A 22,162-nucleotide genomic window follows, 5' to 3' on the forward strand; every position below is an offset into this window, starting at 1 on the left:
TGTAAGCCGAAGGTAAACAAAATTATAATTTGTTCACTCTCAGGTTCAAAGTACTTCAAAGAATGAGAGAAGGAGAAAGTTGACTCTAAGTAATAAATCTGACAACGAAAGAATCGATTTGAAGCCAATAATACCTGAAAAATTTAGATACAACTTTTCATAAAAGGTAGAATAATGTGAGGATTCCAGCACATATAATTTTTTTCTCTAGGGATACTATTCTTTATTAAAAACAAATTGCCCTTCATTCGTTTATACGTATTCTCAGATGGGAATCAGTGTTTTTCACTGTCAGATCTGCAATTTACAAGTAATAACTAAAATTCAAAAAATGTGCCGATTTTTCTTGTTAGGTTCCTGCTAACAATTATACATGTGCAGAGGGAATCTCCGAAGAAGGTGCTTTAACACTCACAGCTGTTAACAAAACTTGTGGAGTCACCATTAGTGGCACAATTGGGTAAACTCAAAAAATTCTTGCGGTATGTATGTGTAACGAAAATGACTTAAAAATACCTCCAAACAGTCATTAAAAGAATGCTTGAATACTTCTGTAAAACATGAAATAAGGAAAATTCAGAAGGATATTCCTATATTATTGTGGATTTCAATATTCCGAATTTAAATATTCAATCATTTACCAATAGATTTCTCAAGCAAACAAGATATTTTTGAATTGTCCTCAGTTTGAAAACATAATATCGCAATATTTTGAATATCCGTCGAGGTTTTTGATACGGGATTTCACGAGTAAAACCTCGAGTTTGACTATTCCGCGCGGCTATCCGAATATACCGCATATTACAAATAGATCAAACAAAAATACGTGAAAAAATAAAATCTAAGAATCAGAGAACCACTTTGATTCAGAGTCGACATTCAGCTCAATATTTTTAGTGTAAACTATTGATAACGATGATCTTGAAAGGAATTCAACCGTGTAGTTTTTCGGATACATTCGTTCCCACACTTTCATCAAACTCACTGTACAACAATTTGTTCATTATTCATTTTTTACTTTTCCGCCATGTCTCAATCCATCATATTCATCTTTTGTCATAAAGCTGCGCTAAAATTTGGCACATCCTGATAATCAAGAGGTGTGCCTCGCATAACAATAAAGGTTTATGACCCCATAATGGCAGCTAGAAGAATCACAATCTGAGTAAAAAATTTGTGTTTGTATAACTTTTCTATTTGTCAATGTTTACACCGAAGAAACGAACTTAAAATTGAAAACAGAAAATACTATCTGTTTCAAAAATCAAACATAAACAGTTGCTCTGTGGTAATCCTAATTTTCACGTATTTGAAAGTTGAAAATGCAACAACTAAAAAGCTTTCGTATATCACAATGTTTACAGGAATATCCCTTTGATATTTACTATACAAACCTATTCTACATATACGCTAAGCTGTCACCTGGAACAGGAAATATAAAGTGTAGAGTCCTAATCCATGATGTATTCAGGGAAACAAATGGAAAAGAAGTACTGGGTGAATCAGAGTATACTAGACACTTGAGTAGTTGAATTTAAGAAGAAAAAACGATTCATCCTAATCTAAATCAAGTTTAACAGCATTAAGAGTCCCCGTATGCACTTTGGAGTCCCTCATTTTATGCACGGAAATCACAAGATCTTCCATTGTAATGGGGCGCAGAGCGTCATGATATTCTTCATCATCCGTACTCGTACCAGCAGATGCATTGGCTGCGGGTCTGAATCAGAAATACACCACAACATATAGCAGGTTTATTTTCACTTTTCAATACTTTTATATAAGCTTATACTTATACAAGCATATTGATTTACGTAAAACATAAAGTTACCTTGAAATACTTTAGATAATACGAACCGTATGTAGTACCAGGTTAAAATTATTTTACATACATACATGGTTCAATTATTAGATAATCTTTGATCCTTTATTTTGGGATAAAAGACTTCGCTTTTTACCAAAAGTCCGATACCACATGTTATCACTGAAAGTTACCACTTTTTAGCCAATGAAAAAATTTGTACTTACGCATGATGACGAACGAAGTCTCTGACACGATAGACAGATGCGTTTCGGCAGAGCTCTCGTAAGTCTGAACCAGAAAAGCCATCGGTCATTATGCTCAAACTGGCTATATCAACCTCTTCCGCCATTGGTTCCTTCTCGAGAATCAATTTTAGGACTTGGGCCCGTTGTGCAACATTCTTGAAAATGGCAATTCAATACAGGCTCATTAGTCATACTCATCACAAATGAAAAAAGTGAAAGTTAGAACGAGGACTAAACTTACAGGCATGCTAATGTGAAACGTCGCAGGCATACGCCTCAGAATAGCCTTGTCGAGATCTTGTGGTCTATTTGTAGCTCCCATAATAATCACGGTACATGTTGGGTCTGTGATAAGTCCATCCCATAGTGACATAAACTGTGCTTTCATCATTGCTGTAGCTTCGTGATCATGTGTGTTGCGCATTCGAAGGAATGAGTCTTCACAGAGCATGTTATTTATTAGTCACAGTTGGAAGCGATATCGCAATTGATTGTGAAACAACTACACATACGTACACACATAAATTGTATTGATTTTTTTATTGAAGACACGTACCAATTTCATCAATGAAGATGATGCATGGCTGAAGTTTTACAGCCAATGTAAAAACAGCAGAAGCCAACTTTTGACTTTCTCCATACCACTTGTCAGTCAAAATGCTCACATCTAAATTTATGAATCGTGTTCCAGCTTCTTTAGCAGTTGCCTTTGCAATCAGAGTTTTTCCACACCCAGGTGGACCATGTAGCAGCACACCCTTCAAGTTAAAAATACATGTTGAATATTTGCAATCTGTGATACCCAACAACTGCACCATTATTATATGAGGTCAGTTCAAATATTAGGTCCAAGTTAGTAAAGTCAATGTAACAAGGTGTCAAAAAAAATTACGGTTTTGCAAGTTTAGAATTGTCACAAATGCAGTAAACAGTTGACCATAAAAGCTGAACTAAAACAAAACATTCTAGTTTTGCAACTATAAATTTAAAAAATTGATTCGAAAATTGATCAATAGCATCGTTTTAGAAATGTTTTTTACATCAACGTTACAAGTTTCCACGTCTCGTTAAACTGCAAGTATCAAACAACATTTAGGTTGGTTGAATATTGGAATAACCTGAATAACACATTGTTGAACAGTTTTAAGGATCAGTAACAATCTAATGAAAGGAATATGTACGATGCTACACACATCGATTTTACACCAAATTATTCTATACAAAATTGTCCTACAGAAAAATCCTTGTAATCAAAAATCATCCTGCACAACATTATATTCATTCAAGATTATCGTACAGAAAATGATGTACACAATGTTACTCAACACAAATTTATCCAACAACATATTATCCTACACAAAATCATATCCTTGCAGAGCGCATCTATAAGAGAACACTACTTACAAAACAAAATGTTGCAGCATCATATTTATATAAAGCAACACCAGGAATTGTATAGATACAATCGTTTGGTATCCTCCTACTCCTGTATGTCTTGGATAGATACAATTTGCAGATGCTCTTTATATAAACCCTATGCTACATTTTTTTTCAAAATAGTCCACCCATATGAAGTTTACCTGTGCAGTTGTATTTTTTATAGATTTGCTTCTATCAGTATGACTTTACATAGGATAATATTGTATACAATAATTTTTTGTAGGCTTGCTCTGTAAAGCATCTATGTGTGCCCGATGAGAGATAAAATATAAGTGACTAGTTCTAGTTCTTTTTCTATGCATGTTACGACCAGGGCACTCGGGAGTATTTTCATTTATTATGCAAACCTTCGGTGCTTGGGTCAGTTGTGAATCAGCAAAAAGGTCTTTTCGCTGTATTGGCAGTATAACAGTTTCTCTGAGTTCCTGGATCACATTTTCTAGTCCTGCTATATCTTCCCAGGATATCGTAATATCGTTGGGATCCACCAGGTGACTAGCAATCATCATCTCATAATCTGTTAGTTGATCGATAGCTAAAGAAACATTTTCTGTCATTCCCAATCTACGTAGATGTTCCTGAGCCTGAAAAGCACACTTATTACAGATGTATTGCAGAATCGAAAGGATAATCTTGATCATAAATTGCAACTCTTATAAATATTCTGAGACATCTAACAAATCAAATTGTTCGACTTTTTCCTGTTCGTCATAGGAGTATTTAATTTGGGCTCTTCAGCCATGGAATGGAATGGTTTACACAACCATTCGGTTTCTTTCAAGTGTAAAATTTAATTCATGTGTGTTGACAAATGGAATTAGAATATAAATAAAATCTCATGCTATCCGGATACGAAATTTTCAGAGATAGCACTCTAACTGTTTATTTTCAATGTTTTTCAGACAATTGCTAGAAACTATACACTAGGAATTCTACTTGAAGACATGCATAAATTTTCTTGAGTCGAAATTATCATAAACTCTCGTTTGTTGTCTGCATTACAACAAAAATTGCGATATCAAGATTGGACGTGGAATATCATGTTTAGAGAAATGTCAATTAATCTAGTTTTAAGACAATAATTACATATCGAGCCGAAAAATGGGAAGATTGTTATTAGGTTCTGGAGTTGAAGTTGCTTGGGTAGTATGACCATCCCAATGAAATGGGGGAATAACCCCTCTTATTACTAGCTGACGCCATTAGAGCAAAATGAATTAGAAAAGAATCAGCCATAAATTCTAATGAATTTGCCATAAAATATCCATCTCTCTCGAGACGCTATTGCTTTTGAATGAAATACAATTCTACAGAAGGATTTGAAATTGCTCTTGCTTCTTATCCTCGTGGTTCGGCAAAAAAATTTACAGCGCGATGTGACCATCGGTATTGAGCACGATTGGAATATAATATGGTAATGGGAAGTTTCTCGATGCAAAAATTATAGAAGCCTAATTTGATTACGACGTAATTGACGCATAATCAACCTTCTTTTTCGCCTTCTTCTTTGATTTGGTTGTTGGATCGAGTTGGTTCATCAAACATCTGATGCTGATGTAGGTGATAGCCGTAACGACCGATAATCTCACTACGAGCCCCACAATTTCACTTCGACTAAATGCTCCATCAGCCATATTCATTGTAATTAGTTCTAGTTTTGAAATATTATCAAAAAATATTAGTAACGTGACGCATGCAATTCCGCACTCGATGAATGTAACCTAAAACATTTAACCAAATCGTGTGAACTGTGAGCCGTGTAACGCAGCGCAGATGGCAGACTAAGGCAAATCTATCTATGCTATGAACACGGTGTGAGAAGGAACCTTATAGACCTTGGGTAAAGCAAAGGTAAAGAAGAAACATATAGGAAGCCGGAGTCGCTGTTCATGCTCGCGTTTTTCGTGGTTTCCATTTAGTGGCGCCCTCTGACACGAAACATCAAGCTCGCGCACAAAAGGCGCGGTTAAATTTGAATTTATGAATTCTTGTCATACAAAAAATTCAAGAAAAAAATACTGGGAACACTGCACCGGATTGCCAAATGACATTGCACGAACTTCTTCAAGAAGTCGAGATGTTCACAATAAGTAACGAGTAAAACTTTCGAATTTTACAATTCAACGATTTTCCTGTGTCGACTGCGAAAGGTCAATTGGGGAGAAAGATGTTGGAATTGCCAAACTCTAAATTGCCAAAGGTATGTGCACCTTATTGACTTTAATTAAGTAACGAAAATTATCGAAAAGAAGAAGGTATTTACATGGAATTCACTCTGAATAAAGAATAAAAATCCGAAAGTATTACGATTCCACATGCGTTACACATTATCGAAGCATGAGTTTTATTAACAATGAGTTAAATTTATGCAAGACTAAAATTGTCATTTGAAAAACTACAATATATTAGTATTTGACGAGTGACAAATTCACTTATGCTCGTTTCCACACCATAGCGAGCGGTAGAGCACGCGGTGCGTTTTTTTTTAATGTGGTATCCCCAGTAGGCCTACCCCATGGAGAATACTTGCAAAATCGATCTTACGTTCTTCGAAAAAAATTACAGATGACTTTTTTTCACATGTTAATTCTGGTAAATTGTTTTTCCCAATCAATTTGCTCTCGCGTATATTCGCAATTCGAAATTTTTCAGTCCAATTAACCTGCTGACTATTTATCATCGATGAAAGATGACTGCTTTAATAATGGATGAAAGATGGTTGTTTTTATCTTACAGGTGACCGGCTATTGACTTCGAATGTTCGCGCATGGGGTTTTTTCCTTATGAGGTATGAGATAATCACTAAAATGGAGAACCTGATGAATACGCAAAACATTCAACAACTAAACCAAGATCTAAAACATGAATCGCTATAAGACGTTGTCATTTGCCTATCGGAAGATGATGCAGAAATCTTTGAATTGGAAACAAATCGGAGTAGAATAAGCACAACCACCAAAATACGACAGAGCTGTATAATTGTACAGTGAAAACAAACCGAACAAGACCTATGAGTGACTCGAGAATAAAAACTCTGACAATAAAACAATCGCAATAAAAGACTAAAAGACCATTAAAAGAAACTACAGCTGCATAAATTTTACCACACTTTGTGATCATGATGATTCTGAACTACATCGCTAAGTCTATGTATCGGTGAAAACAAGATGACTGACCCTGAACCAGACCTGAACCAGACCTAAGCCTAAAAAATAAAACGTCAACTTTTTAGTATATTCAATAAAACTCAGTTACCTGGAACAGATGAAAATACAATTACTGACATATGTCGATACAGACAAACATTTATTTAGCTTAGATAGGTAAAAAATATAAGTAACGAAAAAGAGAAAAATTAACTAATTGAAACAGGCAAGAGGATTGATTAGCTGAAACAGTCAAAAGGTTTCGTTAGTTGAATGAAACAGAAAGTTTGATAGCTGAAACAGATAAACAGTTTCGATAGCTGAAACAGGTAAAAGGTTTAATTAGATGAAACGGATAAGAGATTTGAGTAAATGAAACAGATAAAAGGTTTGATTAGCTGAAACGGTCAAAAAATTGCTTCAGCTTAAATGGACAGAGTATTCAATTAGCTGAAACAGATAAATGGTTTGATCAACTGAAACAGACAAAAAGTTTGATTAGCTGAAAAAGACAAAAGGTTTGATTAGTGGAAAAGACAGAAAGTTTTATTAACTGAAACAGATAAAGGTTCCATTAACTGGATTAGACAAATCAATGATTATCTGAAATAAGCAAATGTTTTATTACCTGAAACAGACGAAGGTATGGTTAGCACAATCACACAAGTCTATACATTAACAAAAAAAAGGGTCGAGTCCAACATGGTATTAGCTTTAATATCCTTTACGTCGATTATTTATTGTATTGATTAATACAAAATATTCTAAATTTTTTGAATAGACATTTCTTTGTGCTTTGAGTTATTAAAGTGAATATCTTTTTCGACTGAACATTCCATAGTTTTTAGTGCATTTGTTAAAAAATTGGTTTTGTTGCCCTGAAACAAAAAATAATACTATCAGTTAAACGAGTGTTTCTGTACATTTCAGATATATTTCATAAATACTTACGCCGACATTCTCCACTATCACTGTACACTACCGAGATTTTTGTACCAGCGCGTTGAGCGCCGCCATTCAAATACTGCGCTTTCTCTCATAAATGAAAAGTATCAAGTCCACGCGCAAAAGGCGGCATGGAACTTGAAAACTTTATTATTCGTAACAAAATTGACCGAAGAGCTGAAAGATCAGCACATCGAGAGAGCGTAACTTTTTTATACACTGTTTGCAACATCGACGCGTAAAAAACGTATCCGATTCCCGTTATTAATTTACACGCAAAAGGCTGCGTCCAGTTCTCGTGATTATGCGCAATAAGGCGTGACAGATAAACTGTCAAAAAATTTGTATTATCTGGAACTTGTTATACACTGTTTGCAAAATCAACACGTAAGAAACCGTGTCCGATTCCAGTTATTAATTTACGCGCGAAAGGCTGGGTTCAATTTTCTTCTCATTAAACTGTCAAAAAATTTATATTACCTGGGACTGGCCCCAAAAATTCTGTAGAAACCCAATCCACATCTGCATCTTTTTGAATTAGATACATTGCTATGCAGATTGTTTTTCTCAGATTACTAATCGAAATTGGGAGGGAGGTTGGAGGAGGGCATGCATTATTGTGTGGCGTGACGGTCGGCGGTCCTCTTTGACTCGAAGTCTTCGAGCTCAGCATCTCTCCCCATCTAGCGTACCACGGAACGCGATAGATGGTCCAGAGATGCGTTTTGCCCATTCAGACGATCACATAGATCAATTGAATGGAATACTGATCGGTAATGACTAAATAATTGAATTGAATTACGATTGGAAAATGGTTGAAGAGTGATAAGAAATGGTAAATTCAATCTCGTTAATATCAAATGCTTGCAGATGGTCGAGAGACTCGAATACGGAGTCTTTTGGGAAAAAATTTTCTGTGATCGTTTGACGCTGTGGATTACAAAAGTTAGTAACATCACGGCTCATCGCGACCTTCCTAACCTCGCCTGGGAACCACCCAACGGAAAAGAGAGACTCCCACACACACATGCATAAACCCCGCGACGGGTCCCAAAACGCCCACCTACCTACCCGGTTACCTATATTCGATCTAAACGATTCTCCATTTTTTCCAACACACATCATTCTTCATCATTTGCGCCGTGGTCACTGACTTACATTTTCGTTGTTTACCTGTTAGGAGCAAAATGTTTCTGTATCATAGTCTGCCTACTCAGAATACAGTATCGCGGTTGTATCCCGCCAACCCTCGTATTGTATGTATGATTTTAGTAAATGTCGGCGGACTATCGGTACATTAACCTTTTGTAAATTTGATTGAAAACATCCTGTATGCCAATTAGCATTTTTCTAAGCGAACTAAGCCAGCACTTGATCAATACTTGTTGGCTGTTAAAAGATTGAAAATGATATATAATATAAGATGCAATTTGATTACGTTACGTTATGCCAGAATTTGGAATTTCATCGATTTAACAATAATGTGAATAATTGAATTCGTTTAAACCTCAGGTGAACCCACCACTTAAACGACATCATCTGTAAATTCAAACGTAGATTATTACATCAGTTAGGAAACCCAATTCGATCTCGCGAGTGTCGAGTAAGCGATGGTTACCTGTCGCGATGCTCATTCCACTTTTAGCAACGTGCAAAATTTCTACTTTATGTAAGTTACGGTAAAATAAATTGCGAAATAAAAATTATTCGACAAAGTCAAGCACGTTGCGATCGCGAATGAACCTATCCATGCAGCTAAGAAATCGAAGATTCGTGTAACAATTGTTACCGCCACGCCACGTGACAGAGGAATCCCAGGGAAATACCCGTAACCTAACACATGCAAACTCACCAACGTTGCCGAGAAATGAAAAAGTTACTCGGAAGTCTCTGCTTAAATCTGTGAAAAACAAAACAGAACACTTGAATTAATTTAGCAAATTGGCTTTTCAGTTTTCAAATTAATTATTACTGTTGTCTAGTTTCATATTTATGCATTGCATTTTATGCAAGAACAAAAGTTCGGCTTTATACGTACCACCGTGAATTGTTAATCAGTAATTAAAATAAGTATTGTTACCTCAAATCTGGGCTACTTCACACTCTTACATGTAGTAGTTCTTGTAGCATCTCAGGTTGAAGCGACGCACTTTTTACCTACTTCAGATCTTCACTAATCTCTTATAATTCAAAAATCCGCACCACAATAATACTCGATTCTACACCCACTTTTTGTGCTGTAGCTGTCTGTTTGAACCGACTGAATAAACTTGATAACAATGCAACTGCGCATTTGCCGAAAATCAAGCAAAAAAAAAAATCGACACTCGACGCACAGAGGCAAAAATAGGTATCACTGAAATACGAAGTTACACAAACAATGAAAACTCGGACGAAATTCACCTTCAACGTTCGTAGGATGTGTTTATTCCAGTAACTTGGTTTTTCTTTAGGCTATACGTTGCTCCTCGTGTATTATTCACAGATGAGTACGGTGGAAATACACTGATCGAACAACGGGACAACCTGAACAACGCGATCTGAATATCGAAGTGTTACTGAGAGCTCTCACTCTGATTGCTCGGTAACAAGTGATGTCGCACGACGCTCAGAAGAGATTTAAAATAGTTATCTGAAGGACGGAACATAATAATTCTCCCACCCTCTCTGTCGCTCTTCCCATGGAGTGGGGGTAGCTGCACGCGCTTGCCTTGCTGCTCATCCCCTCCCGTTGCCCCCACTCCACAAGTAGAGCGACAGAGAAGGCGAGAGAATTATTATGTTCTGTCCTTTAGCGAACCGATACAAATCCGTTCACGGGACGTTTACGCCGTTGCTTACTCATTCACAATCCAATCGCGCTTACGCTATAGAGACTCATAAAGATAGACTGAGCGCTCCTATAAAAGTGTTTTCCACTGGTTGCACTAAGTGTGAACTGAGAGCGCACTAGTGGCAGATTTGTATTTCCAGCGTGTTCCACTGGCAGCTCGGGTGTGTGAACTTAGCGCTGAGTGCGCAAAATATTGCCGTGAAATCGGGAGTCGGTGTCAAAGCATTGCATTTATGGCTGCCGATCGTGAAAGAGTCTAAGTAGATGCTGTGACAGCAACTCTTTTATTAGATCTAATTTCATCTTCGTCTAGCAGTGATGATGACTTGCTGGAGTCGAAAAATAGAGGAGAGATTCCCAAAATTTTAAATTTCATAGGAGTAATCCACAGCATGTCCGATATCGAAGTATGGATACACATTTTTTCAGCTTTTAGAGGTTAACTACTAGGTATATTTCAGGAGATTGGGACAACTTGACTTACTACTTATTAATTTTTATCTTTTCAGTAGAATTGTCAATTTTTTTTTGCTCTTGTATGCTCGTGCCTAACATTTGTGACATTTATTTACAAACAAAAAATTACCGTTGCGTTTGTTCAATTGGCTTCTTTATCACTTGCTTGAAAAAACTGACAGTCGCGCAGTCGGTCAAGTAACGTCACATTATTTGTAATTTAGGATAAATTATGATCTAGTCTGCCTTTATACGTTTTACGGCGTGTTTCACTCAGAAGGTTTGCCCCGATGCCGGGCGACACATGCATGAAACGAGTGCCCCCTGTTCGAGCCAGTCCGCACTCAGTGCAACCAGTGGAAAACGCTATAAGAGGCACTGACAATTACATGTAAAGGACAGAGATATATCGGAGTACTACTCTCTCTTTTTAATCGGCGTCATGGTGGGAGACAACGGAGCAGTGGAAGTGGAACAGCTATAGATATAGGCGCATAATTTCGCCTCATTCTCCTCTACCGCCTCGATCTCCGCCACAAATATCGTCAGAGAGAGAAAGGAGTACTCCCAGCATATTTCTGTCCTTTAAATGTTTGCTTCAAGCGGCTCATAAGAGCGCTCAGTCTATCTTTATAAGTCAATGGCTTACCCTAGCCGATCGGATGTGTCGTATATATTTCCCCAAATGTCAAAGTCCATGTATCTCTAACGCGAAAAAGGGCTTCACGGCCCCATTCTATACACAATTCTGAAGGAAAACACTGCAACACTATTTCATTTGATGCAAAAATAAAGAAATGGCGGAAATTATACGAATTTGCTATTAAAATTGCTTAAAGAAATGGCACGGATTCTACAAAATCGCAATAGTAAATTCGTAGATTTCATGCGTCAAAGGAAAATGCATTGGAGTGTTTTTGTTCAGAATCGGATATAGAACGGAGCTGTTAAGCCCTATTTCACGTTCACAATACGCACAACGTCGAAATCGACTACGGCACCCCCTTAAGAATAGATGGGTAACCAGCAATGAATTTCTTGGGCTGCTAACTGTGCTGTGTAAATATGGTGTGAACCACGTGTAAACTTTACCTCCGTATTTTCAAGTTCTGTTTGTACTACACGTGCAAGATTTCTTCAACTTGCATAATGACTACGCCGGTCTTATCAAAGAAGCAACAAAAAAAAGCATTATCCGGAAAGAAAGCTCCGGTTAAAGGGTTGAGAAATGTCTTGGCCCAACCTTACGAATTTTGTTGGTAAATAGAAAAAATTATTGAAATTAGAATCATGCTGTATTTGTATTATAACCTGTAAGTAAATGAGACTTATTCATTCTAACAGGCCAATTCTAAGAACCGACATTGGGGATTTAAAAACTTTGCTGAAAACGTGAGTCTAATTATCGTACCTATCGATTTAGAAGTTTTAAAAATTATCAAACTCATAAATAGTCACTTAGTATCAACTTTGTGACAGAACCATGCCAGCCATCAGACGACCACCGCTCAATCTACCATGGTCACATTTGGGCAGGATGAAAAAGGCGGAAAGACAAGCAGCCATGGAGGAAGCACGAAGAAAACTGGACACACCTCTACCAGATCAGAATATGCTGTAAGCCTTACTGATTGCCTGAACCTAATCTTTGAGGAAACTTCTGAAAATACATTGTTTAGCTTTTAGCATGTAAAGCAAATATTGCACACTTACAAAATTACAAAAAAATATCTAAACTCTTAAATTACTGTAGTAAGTAATTACATCTGTTACCGTAGCAACAGCATCGTCATCGGTGTTAACGAAGTTACACGATTATTGGAAAGAGATGATGCATGTTGTGTAGTACTGGAATCTAATGTCGAGCCAATGCTTCTCATAAAGCACATTGTTACCATGGCAGACTTGAAAATTATCCCAGTAATTCTTGTCCCTTTTCTGAAAAGTGTGATGCTAGAAACAATTGGATTTGCTTGTGCTGCTATTGCTTTAAAGGTACATAATTTCTGGTAAATTTCAATCATACTTCCTTATTACTGTTCATAAATTATGAATAATTCACATTTATAGAATGTTAATATAACTTTCGTGATATTCTTGACCTGCTCATGATTTTATAACTTTTCTGAGTAAAGTTTTATTTTCAGAAGATGGTAGCCCAGTCAGAATATCATCATTTCCATCTTTTGTACAAAAAAGTATTTGAATTGGCAACAAACTTCCCCAGGAATCGACCGCTCAAATTGGAGTTCCAAAAACCCATTGATAGCAATTCATTCATAGATGAAAATATTATGAATGTTGAAAATTCTCACCATAAACACACTGCACATTCTGATAAACCGTTTACTCTGTCAACTGATGTATATAAGTACAGAGATTCACAGAAACAGAGGGTATTTGTACCTGAAAGTTCAAATACATCTGATATTGTTACAGAAAGTTCAGACAGTAATTATATAAGCATAGGCAGAGATATAGATTTTGCAATGAATGATGTTGTTTGTATAAAAAATAAACTGAAAACTAGGTATGTCGATATACACGAGAATAAAAGGATGGACCTTTCAAATTTGAAAGGTGGTAGTTCACAGCTAGATGAATACATGTCCCTGGACCCTGATGCAAGGTTATGTGGATCACCAGTTGATCAAGTGTGTGAAATGCACAATGATTCTTCATGTGAAAGAAAATCTAAAATTCTAGGTATGAGTCAAGAGATCTCAATGAATTTCAAGAGTGATAAGACACATGTAAAATCCGAGAAATTCAGTGAAAACGTCAGGTATAAGTCGCTCAAAGTTAAACGAATTCAGGGAAACTTTAAACGAGTTAAAGCAACTAAGCTGCCTAAGAAAAATAAGAAATAAAATCAGTTGACTTTTACAATCTCATTATCATTGACTCTCTCTTTAGCTTCAAGAAACATGAAACTTCATATGTATATATCTGTATCAGTTATTTTATTGCCAAAAGTATGTTTTCCCCTGTGTAGGTCGAAAATTAATTTTAAACTGGAAATTTAACTCTATCAAATGATAGATAACGCTAAGTAGTGTAACAATATGTCTTTCTGACGTTAGATGATGTGAAAAACTAATAAAATAAGAGCATTAATCAGTTTTGGTTGATAAATCATGTATTAACATCCGTCACTACAATAAAAAATGTGCATTGCCTTAAAATTCCTCGAGTACTACTCTATGAATGACTCGATTCTAACATCTATCAAACAAGTTTGAATTAACTATTAAAAATTACTTATACACGAAACATCGAAATAAACCTATAATGACAAAATTGTGCCTTTGGCACATATATATGGTGGTACTTTTTTTAATGACAATTCGTCATTATATTCATTTTCACTGACAACAATTTGATGGTGAAAGGATACGTAGTAACATCAACTAATATTGTAAAACATTTCATGTCGCAATCCAATCTTGAAATTATCGTTAATCGCAGAGAAAATACACATAAACAATTTTAAGCAAAAAGCGGGAATGTAGATATGTAAAGCTAATATAACAAAATCCATATATTTGTGCCCCATAATGAAAAATGAAAATATCACTGATATGTGACTTTCTGTGAGAATTTTAGTACACAAATACCACTTAGTTCATCTCTGCAGAACTAAAAAAAATTGTATAATATCTATAAAATCATTGCACTAATAATCTGCACCAAAATTCTAATCCATTTAATACCACAGCCGCATTTACAATTTGATGCTATATAAAAATCTCGTAATGGATATGGGATTATGCGAAATCTGAAACAAACATACCCCGTGGTACAACTCGCATATTTGTTAGAAAATCAATTTTAAGATGATACATGAATTTAGAGACCGATGAGATGCCTGCGAGTAGACATTAGAATGACATTGAAAATATAGATATTACTACAGCAACTGCCGATAAAAATGTACGCCTCCGTCAATTTCCAGTCTCTGTTTCGATGTGTTTATATTGCAGGTACATAGATTGGCGTCATCATCTATTTTAGATACGGAAACATGTTCAATCTCCACAAGCAATTCTATTTTACATATTCTATATTGTATAAATACATTCTTCATTTCCTTGTAACTTAAATGTATGTATACCAGTATTAACTGGTAGAATATGTTAACACAACATAAATTAGAACTCATATTCTGATCAGTACTAGTATAATTTTGCACAATGTATTGTGCCAAATCTCTATATCGATCACACTTTTCGAAACATTCAACGTATCTTTATATTTTAATAAAAGCTCTTAATTGAAATGTATAATAATTAATATATTATTTGTATATCACGTCTATAAAATACAATAAAGGAGCCGTGTATGTCTCCCACATTATGTGGACACCACAAAATTATTACCCCGTTTTCAACTGTCAGTCCTGACAAAACGTTACTCTGCTTGAGTTCGTTGATTGCCTTCTACCATAGCATAGCTGACTAGTATTGTTTGGTGGAATTCATCAATATTTATTAACATTTTAATAATCAACTGGGCCGCGCCTACGGCAGACAGAAAACCATACACATAGTTTAATGTAAGCTAAGTTGCATGTATATTATTGACAATGTTTTTTTTTTAACCATGAAGTTTTTCATCAATTTAAGTAACTTACCATTGCCAGATGTTAAGATCTCATGTTTTCACTCTAGGACCTACTTTCAGAAATCCATTTCGGGATTTACCATTTCTAAGATGAGTACTGACTTTTCCTTTACGACTTTCGAACAATACATCGTCAGAATCTGTATCAAAATCTGATGGCGTTATTTTGTTGTGAGTCGAATCTACAAATATGTAACAAATATAATTATGACATTAAAATAGTGTCTAATTACAATTATATAAAATCTTAAACAGATAAACGTTCTTGGTAATCTTTAATCCTCATCTTGATGCGAAATAATGTGTCGATGCCGCACATATGACATTGACGAACATTCAGACATGAATATGTAAGTGGTAGAGCCCCCTCATTTCTTTATATCAATCAGGTGACTCTGGAGGATAACTTTATATAACAAATTAACTATATAAAATATTTCTAGCCGTGCCTTAATGAAGTCGAGATTCTTATACTACTACTTACATGTACTTGGGTCATCTTCAGGTTCTCCTTGAAGAAGCGAGTAACGTGCTGTTTTTTTTTTAGTTCGACTGGCACGTCGTTTACCAAAGCATAATCGTTGCATTAAACATATCAAACCCCAGATACATCCCACCCAGCATATAACCAATGAAAGTAGGGCTATTATAACATATAAAATGCTCCAATCTGTAACATGTTTCCAAATAATTTAACAGATGTCTAAAGTCTTAATATGAGAGCATATTAATAATCAATGACTTTGTGACATAAATTTAGTATAAATTCTATTTTCCATCCAATTCAACAATTATACTTCTCTACATTGATTGTATACCATTATTCAACATATGAAAATAAGTTATGCAAAATTCTTGCAAACGGTGTTTTCACTCACCACAATTAGCTTCACCATTACCAAAATACTTTTGAATTAAATTCTGCATCCAGAAGGCTTCGCACAGACATTGCCTACTTCCTTCATCGCAGACACCATGTCCTATATTAGAAATTTCGTTTTCAACTTAATTCTCTGAAGATTAATTAATATAACTTATGTTATAATGAAAGTATATTCTAAGATTAGAATATTAGTATTGATGTAATTTTTAATTACTTTTCCATGACCATTACATCATCTGATGTAATACTAATCTATAATCAACCATTTTCTTAATACAAGATTTCTGTACCTGAGCATTTGTTTTGACAAACAGCGGTTTCTACACTGGCTACTGATAGTTGCAGAAGGCCAGAGTCTTGCCTCAACTTTTCTTTTAATCTTTGAACAACTTCTGGTCCAGGCATCAATGACTTTCCTCCATCTTTATTTACATAAAACACTAAAACAGCTCTGCCGGTACGAGGTTCTGCTCTTATATTGCGCACAACAATGTTAGCTTCATCATGGAGTAACATTTGTAGTTTTACTACCAAAGAATCGTTCTGTGATTTTGTAAGGAGTCGTGCCTCAATATTTAGAGTTAATTCAACCAAATTCAGTAAGCGGGTATCTGCAACATCAAAGAAACAATGTTCTATTAAGAAAATCAGTTTCATACGCATGTTTGGAAACAATTCGAGATATCATTCTCTTTACCTGGTTTTACAATCACTGAAACAGTATCTTCGCTGCTCAAGCCTTGATCATCGGACACTTTCAAACGAAAAACATATCTACCAGGAACAACGTCGGATAGCTGGGGGAATTGCGAAAGTAGAGAAAATTAAAAGAGTATTGAATATTGCATAATTAAAGATATAATCCAAAAGCATTACTATCGCATTTGGATCAACTGATTGAGTTCGGTAGTTTGAAGTTTTAACAGGAATTGGACTGTTCGATACCTGACCATGTATGGTACATACAAAAACATAAATACATAAAAGCATAAAAAAAAATCAAAAGCATACAAAAACATTTGGTGTAACATATTGTATTTCATAAATGAAATAACAAAACTCACCATTAAAATTGGTGATTTATCACTTCCCTCAAGCACAGTACCGATTGCAAGACTCGATGGATCTCGTGTCCATAACCATTGGCCAACCCTTAGGTCATCGCTAGATTGAGATCCGTTAATTACTATTATGTTCACAGGTTCTACAAGTACTTGATCACCACCAGCATTAGCTTTTGGTGGTGCGTTTTTATCTGAAATTTTTAAATGGGTGATGCTAAGTGACTATCGGGGAGGTGACACTCACAGCTGTCCTACTACGAAAATATGGTCAGGTAATGTCGCCATCGTGTCCCATCGCGTATACCTATATTATGTGACGCTGATAGTTGTGAGCCCAATTGACTATATGAGCCACTTGACTACCAGCGCTATCAGCAGCCCGCGACATTTCGAGGACCGCAGGAATTATTGTGTGTCAGAGGGGTGGTGGCTATTTTCGTGATTTTTACACTAGATCTTAACAATTTAGTAAATGCAAATTTCTTTTGACACTCATTGGTACGAGTCCTCAATGAGAGGCCAAGCCGTAAGTAGCCACATTTAGATATTATGATTCATTGAAGACTACGTAAGTGTAAGATAGTGCAAGTAGAGCAAGTAGTTCTAGTATATAATATACTCACTTTGTGTTACTGTAACTTTTACAGTGTCTGAATTTTTATTCCCATTATCATCAACTATAATCAGTTTAAAAACGTATTCTCCTTTAGTTAATCCAGTCACATTAGTAACGGACTCGTTAGTAGCAACTATCACTGCTTTGCTAGGCCCACTATTTGGAAATGGATATAAGTCAAGGTGAAATATATGTGGTATACATAATGGTTCTAAGTAAAAAAAAAAATGTACCATATTAAGTATTCTCAAGTATTCAATGTCTCAATACGAAATTAGTATTTGTAATGGTAAAATCATGAAATTGTGTCATATGGTTGAAAAATGAATAAAATTATTAGGTGTAAACCCACCTCACTTGCTCCCAGAGATAGGACGTTATTTTGACGTCATCTTTACTTTTGCTGCCATTAAGTCTTGTGTGAGTCTCTGGTAAAGCAATAATTATATCTTCCCCAGCATCGGCTAAAATTTCGAATGTGGACAATGTTTTAAAAAGCCATACGGTAGCTCAATTACAACACAAGAATTGCCTGTTACTCACCATTAGGCGGTTTGTTAGTTGGTGCTTTTACAAAAACATGAACTTCGGCCGTCGAGGATTGTTCCGAATCATCCATTACCTTCAAAACAAAGGTATATCTTCCCTCCTCTAGATTCGATAATTGTAAGTACGGCGTTCGAGTGTTCTGCATATCAACAGCTTTGTTTTGGTCTGATTGACTTTTGGTCCATTCCCAACTGGCAATGCCTCTATCATCCGTACTCAAATTACCATTCAGAGTAATAGTATTCTGAGGTAAATAGATTATAATATCCTCGCCAGCATTTGCGCTTGGAGGATAATCAATCACCTTTAATACTGTTATGTTAGCTGTTGTAAAGTTTGTTACATGATCAGAGTCTTCAACTGTTAATCTAAAAAATAGAGAAATTAATGCTGTGGTAAATATTTTCAATTAAAAATAAAACAAAAAAAAAAAGAAGGTCAACATTTTAATTAACATTTCTCAACGCCTTACAAATAATGTTAAGAAAAATACATACTTGAAAGTATAGTTTCCTGCAATCAGATTGTTCAACTGAAGTGTAGGGGTATCTAAAAGTTCTGGTTGATAACCAATTGGACCCTTCTGCAACTCCCAGTGATGTGAAATCACTTTGTCGTCGTCCGTACTTGCCGATCCATCTAACACAGCTCCCGTATTAGGTAACTTCACTACTTGGGATTCCGGTGATATTACAGCAATTGGTGCCTGATTTACTCGTTTGGCTACAAATGCAGAAGATTGATAACTCAGTCAGAGAATACATGTTAGTTGATCAGTAAAATGTATGAACCTACATACTGCAATTTGACATTACAGTAGTTTCATTAGAAATCACGTCAAGATCATGTACTCAGTTGGATCATTCGTCAAATTATCAATGACATGCCAGGTAAATCAATGCAAAAGGTAGCATTATGATACTTACGTGGTAGAACGCTGACATTTGCATATGCTTCTCCATAGGCATTAGGACTGCTAACAACGACTTTGAACATATATAAGCCCTCGGAAAGATGGCTAAGCTTTACTGTGACACGATTTTGATCCATTATAGTTCCAGGTGGCCCTTCTGGTTGACTTAATAAACTCCAAACATAATTATAATGCTCGTTCCCTTGTTCTGCCGGGTAGGTATATGCTGTTAATGTGGCCTCATTTTCTGGGAGTTGAACTTCCTTAGATACAGCTGATACTGATAGTTTTTTTAATGGAGGTTTCACCGATGTGCTTGACTCCTGTGTGACATCTGAGGTAACTGTCTGCCTGAGACCATTGAGCTCATCCGTTGGTTTGCAAATTCCTTTAAAATTAGAAAAAATGTGGTTACAATTTATGGTGTTACAAAGTAGGTTAAATTTTAACATGGTTCTTGAATAATTACCTTGCAATGTTCTCTTGTAATTATCAATACACTGACAGAATCCATTTTGAGACTTGTCACCAGTTACACAAACCTCATTCTCTCCACATTCTTGCAAATCAAATGAACACTCGGTGTTAATGTCAGATCTATATGTATAATCATTTTGATCGGCAGCAGCCATCAGCAAAGCACTGAATGAAATTTATAGTTGTATTACATTTAGTCGTATCTGAGAAATATTATGTAAAAAAATTAAATGCGAACTAAATTGTACGTACCTGGTATCCTCGTTATCTTCGACCCAATTTGCCCATGGGCCATCTCCTTCTACAGGTCTGATTAATACCATAGTTGGTGGAATATAGCTATCAGCTTTGTCAGGCCGATATAGCGGAGCACAGAGTTTATTGCTTCTACATAATACATGATAGCAAGTATTATTATGCATCAAAATAACGTTGCAAGTCAGATCATGGCAACATTCAGTCACGCAATGGACGATACTTGTAAATGAACTCATCTCCGTAAACGTTCCTGCACTGTAGTTTCCCATTGGAGCAAAGCCTTTGTATTCGTATGGATACATATCGGGACACATTCGTTGCCAATTCCCAAGTGAAAACTTGGAAAATTTAGAAAACTTAGAAAATTGGCTTGTCGTGATTTGCAGGCACAGGAGAAGAGACAGTGTGTGGATTAGGGATTTCATTGTTCAATAGCTGCGAAATTGGAAAAAAAAAGGAGGATAGATTTCTTCAAATTGGGTTATTGGTTATTGTTATTAGTATAATTACGTCATCTTGAGTATTATTTTAATAATATCATATTGCATAAATGTAGGAATATGTGAGAAATGAACACTCTGTATTGACGCATGAGTGGTTGACGTTCGAGAGATAAAAATTCAATTTTACAGATTATCTTTACTTCAAAATTTTCAATGTCTATTTACTGCATACACTATGTCATGAGCAAAGTGTTACTAGCATATTACGGATTTATTCATGTGATAATCAAGCTATATTCAGTGTGATTTGAGTATAACCAAAGAAAAATACTACATAAGTGTAAAGTTAAAAAAAGAGGTATATCTTTTATCAGACACTTACCGCCGGTACATTGTCGAAACAGAGAAATAAGCTGGTGAATATAAAGAATATAGAGTCGCAAAAGTGGAATGCAAAATATGAAAAATACTTGGTAAAGCCGCTTTCGATAACACACTTGACGTCTACCGTTTGTACAATACGAAGTTAGGTTAGTATCACCAGCATATGGCACATTATGGATTATTCTAATATCAGTACATTAGAATAGCCTGCTGGTAATTAACATAATGTCTCTTATTTCTTTAATCCCCAGATGTGTTTCACGTACGTTTAACGGGAAGTTTTTATCAGTATATAAATAATCTGCATCCGGGTCTTATCGCACTTTCTCAGCCCTCTCTGACGAGAATCGGTCTGACAGCCGTTGCTAAAAACTTTAAAACTTTTGCTTACTCACCTGTAACGCAAATTCACCATTCATGAGTCAGATCTTCAAGGCTAAATTCAACGCCAATGAAACCATTAAAAAAATCGGATCTGACAGTTCTCCAATCCTTCCTTCTCTTTGATATCAGTGGACTAAATTCACGACTTCGTCTGCTTTGACAGGTGTGCGATGCCGTCTGCACTGGGCTGCTACTGGCATGGCGTAGAAATGGTGCATGAGATAACCAATCCTAGCTCCGTGGTGTTTTACAGAGTGATGTTTCCATAACTTATCGCAAGATGTCGGTAAAAGACTTATGCGCTGACGCTGACGACTCACGGGCACGGCAAGGGCTCGGTCTTTGGATGCGTTACGATGAACTGAAGACCACTGAAGACGTTTAGATGTGTCCCAGCTTTGCCTTCGGAAAGAGTATGGAAACTACACAAGGAGCACGAACTCCATGTAATCAAGTAGCAGCCTGAATTAAGATGACACTGGTGTTCCGTATGCACCGAAGGCAGTGCAGGGAGTATGGGGTGGTAGTGGAAACTTTCTACGAATTACATTGCAAGATCATCGATCAGTCGGCTTGAGCATCCCTGCAACCAATGACACTTCGGTACAAAAAATAAACCTAATGTAAACGATTACTGTGATAAGTTTAGTCAATTCACCTACTTGAGTTCTTGCCCATTGTGTAGTCTCCATGGGAAAG

General features: G+C 36.0%; 3 protein-coding genes across 7 annotated transcripts; 1 reads left to right on the forward strand and 2 right to left on the reverse strand.

The window, feature by feature from the left end:
• Nucleotides 1–195: 195 nt before the first annotated feature.
• Nucleotides 196–5,308, reverse strand: LOC124296710 (outer mitochondrial transmembrane helix translocase). Its single transcript, XM_046747000.1, has 6 exons — nt 4,977–5,308; nt 3,837–4,073; nt 2,606–2,807; nt 2,291–2,487; nt 2,029–2,204; nt 196–1,720 (listed from the first exon to the last, which is right to left on the reverse strand). Exons 1-6 carry the CDS (start codon nt 5,127–5,129, stop codon nt 1,558–1,560), a joined length of 1,128 nt encoding a protein of 375 aa, XP_046602956.1. The 5' UTR covers nt 5,130–5,308; the 3' UTR covers nt 196–1,557.
• A 5,978-nt stretch (nt 5,309–11,286) lies between these two features.
• On the forward strand, nt 11,287–14,427 carry LOC124310158 (uncharacterized). 3 transcript variants are annotated; one of them, XM_046773877.1, is made up of 5 exons: nt 11,287–12,128; nt 12,214–12,261; nt 12,349–12,486; nt 12,648–12,864; nt 13,017–14,427. In XM_046773877.1, the coding sequence occupies exons 1-5, from the start codon at nt 12,019–12,021 to the stop codon at nt 13,737–13,739; spliced, it is 1,236 nt and encodes a 411-aa protein (XP_046629833.1). In that variant the 5' UTR covers nt 11,287–12,018; the 3' UTR covers nt 13,740–14,427. The 3 variants fall into 3 exon arrangements, with proteins under 3 accessions (XP_046629833.1, XP_046629834.1, XP_046629835.1); XM_046773878.1 differs by having other exon boundaries at nt 13,020–14,427; XM_046773879.1 differs by having other exon boundaries at nt 12,039–12,128; nt 12,332–12,486.
• A 397-nt stretch (nt 14,428–14,824) lies between these two features.
• LOC124310156 (dyslexia-associated protein KIAA0319) lies at nt 14,825–21,613 on the reverse strand. Of its 3 annotated transcripts, XM_046773866.1 has the most exons (16): nt 21,475–21,572; nt 21,078–21,286; nt 20,247–20,687; nt 19,987–20,159; nt 19,531–19,905; nt 19,102–19,327; nt 18,599–18,972; nt 18,408–18,519; nt 18,063–18,211; nt 17,440–17,630; nt 17,073–17,172; nt 16,666–16,986; nt 16,371–16,472; nt 15,977–16,162; nt 15,503–15,674; nt 14,825–15,389 (listed from the first exon to the last, which is right to left on the reverse strand). In XM_046773866.1, the coding sequence occupies exons 3-15, from the start codon at nt 20,675–20,677 to the stop codon at nt 15,523–15,525; spliced, it is 2,892 nt and encodes a 963-aa protein (XP_046629822.1). In that variant the 5' UTR covers nt 20,678–20,687; nt 21,078–21,286; nt 21,475–21,572; the 3' UTR covers nt 14,825–15,389; nt 15,503–15,522. The 3 variants fall into 3 exon arrangements, with proteins under 3 accessions (XP_046629822.1, XP_046629821.1, XP_046629823.1); XM_046773865.1 differs by lacking the exon at nt 21,078–21,286 and having other exon boundaries at nt 21,475–21,613; XM_046773867.1 differs by lacking the exons at nt 21,078–21,286; nt 21,475–21,572 and adding an exon at nt 21,346–21,438.
• Nucleotides 21,614–22,162: the final 549 nt, after the last annotated feature.

Source organism: Neodiprion virginianus, chromosome 1 (assembly GCF_021901495.1).
Source record: "Neodiprion virginianus isolate iyNeoVirg1 chromosome 1, iyNeoVirg1.1, whole genome shotgun sequence".
Lineage (NCBI taxonomy): Eukaryota > Metazoa > Arthropoda > Insecta > Hymenoptera > Diprionidae > Neodiprion > Neodiprion virginianus.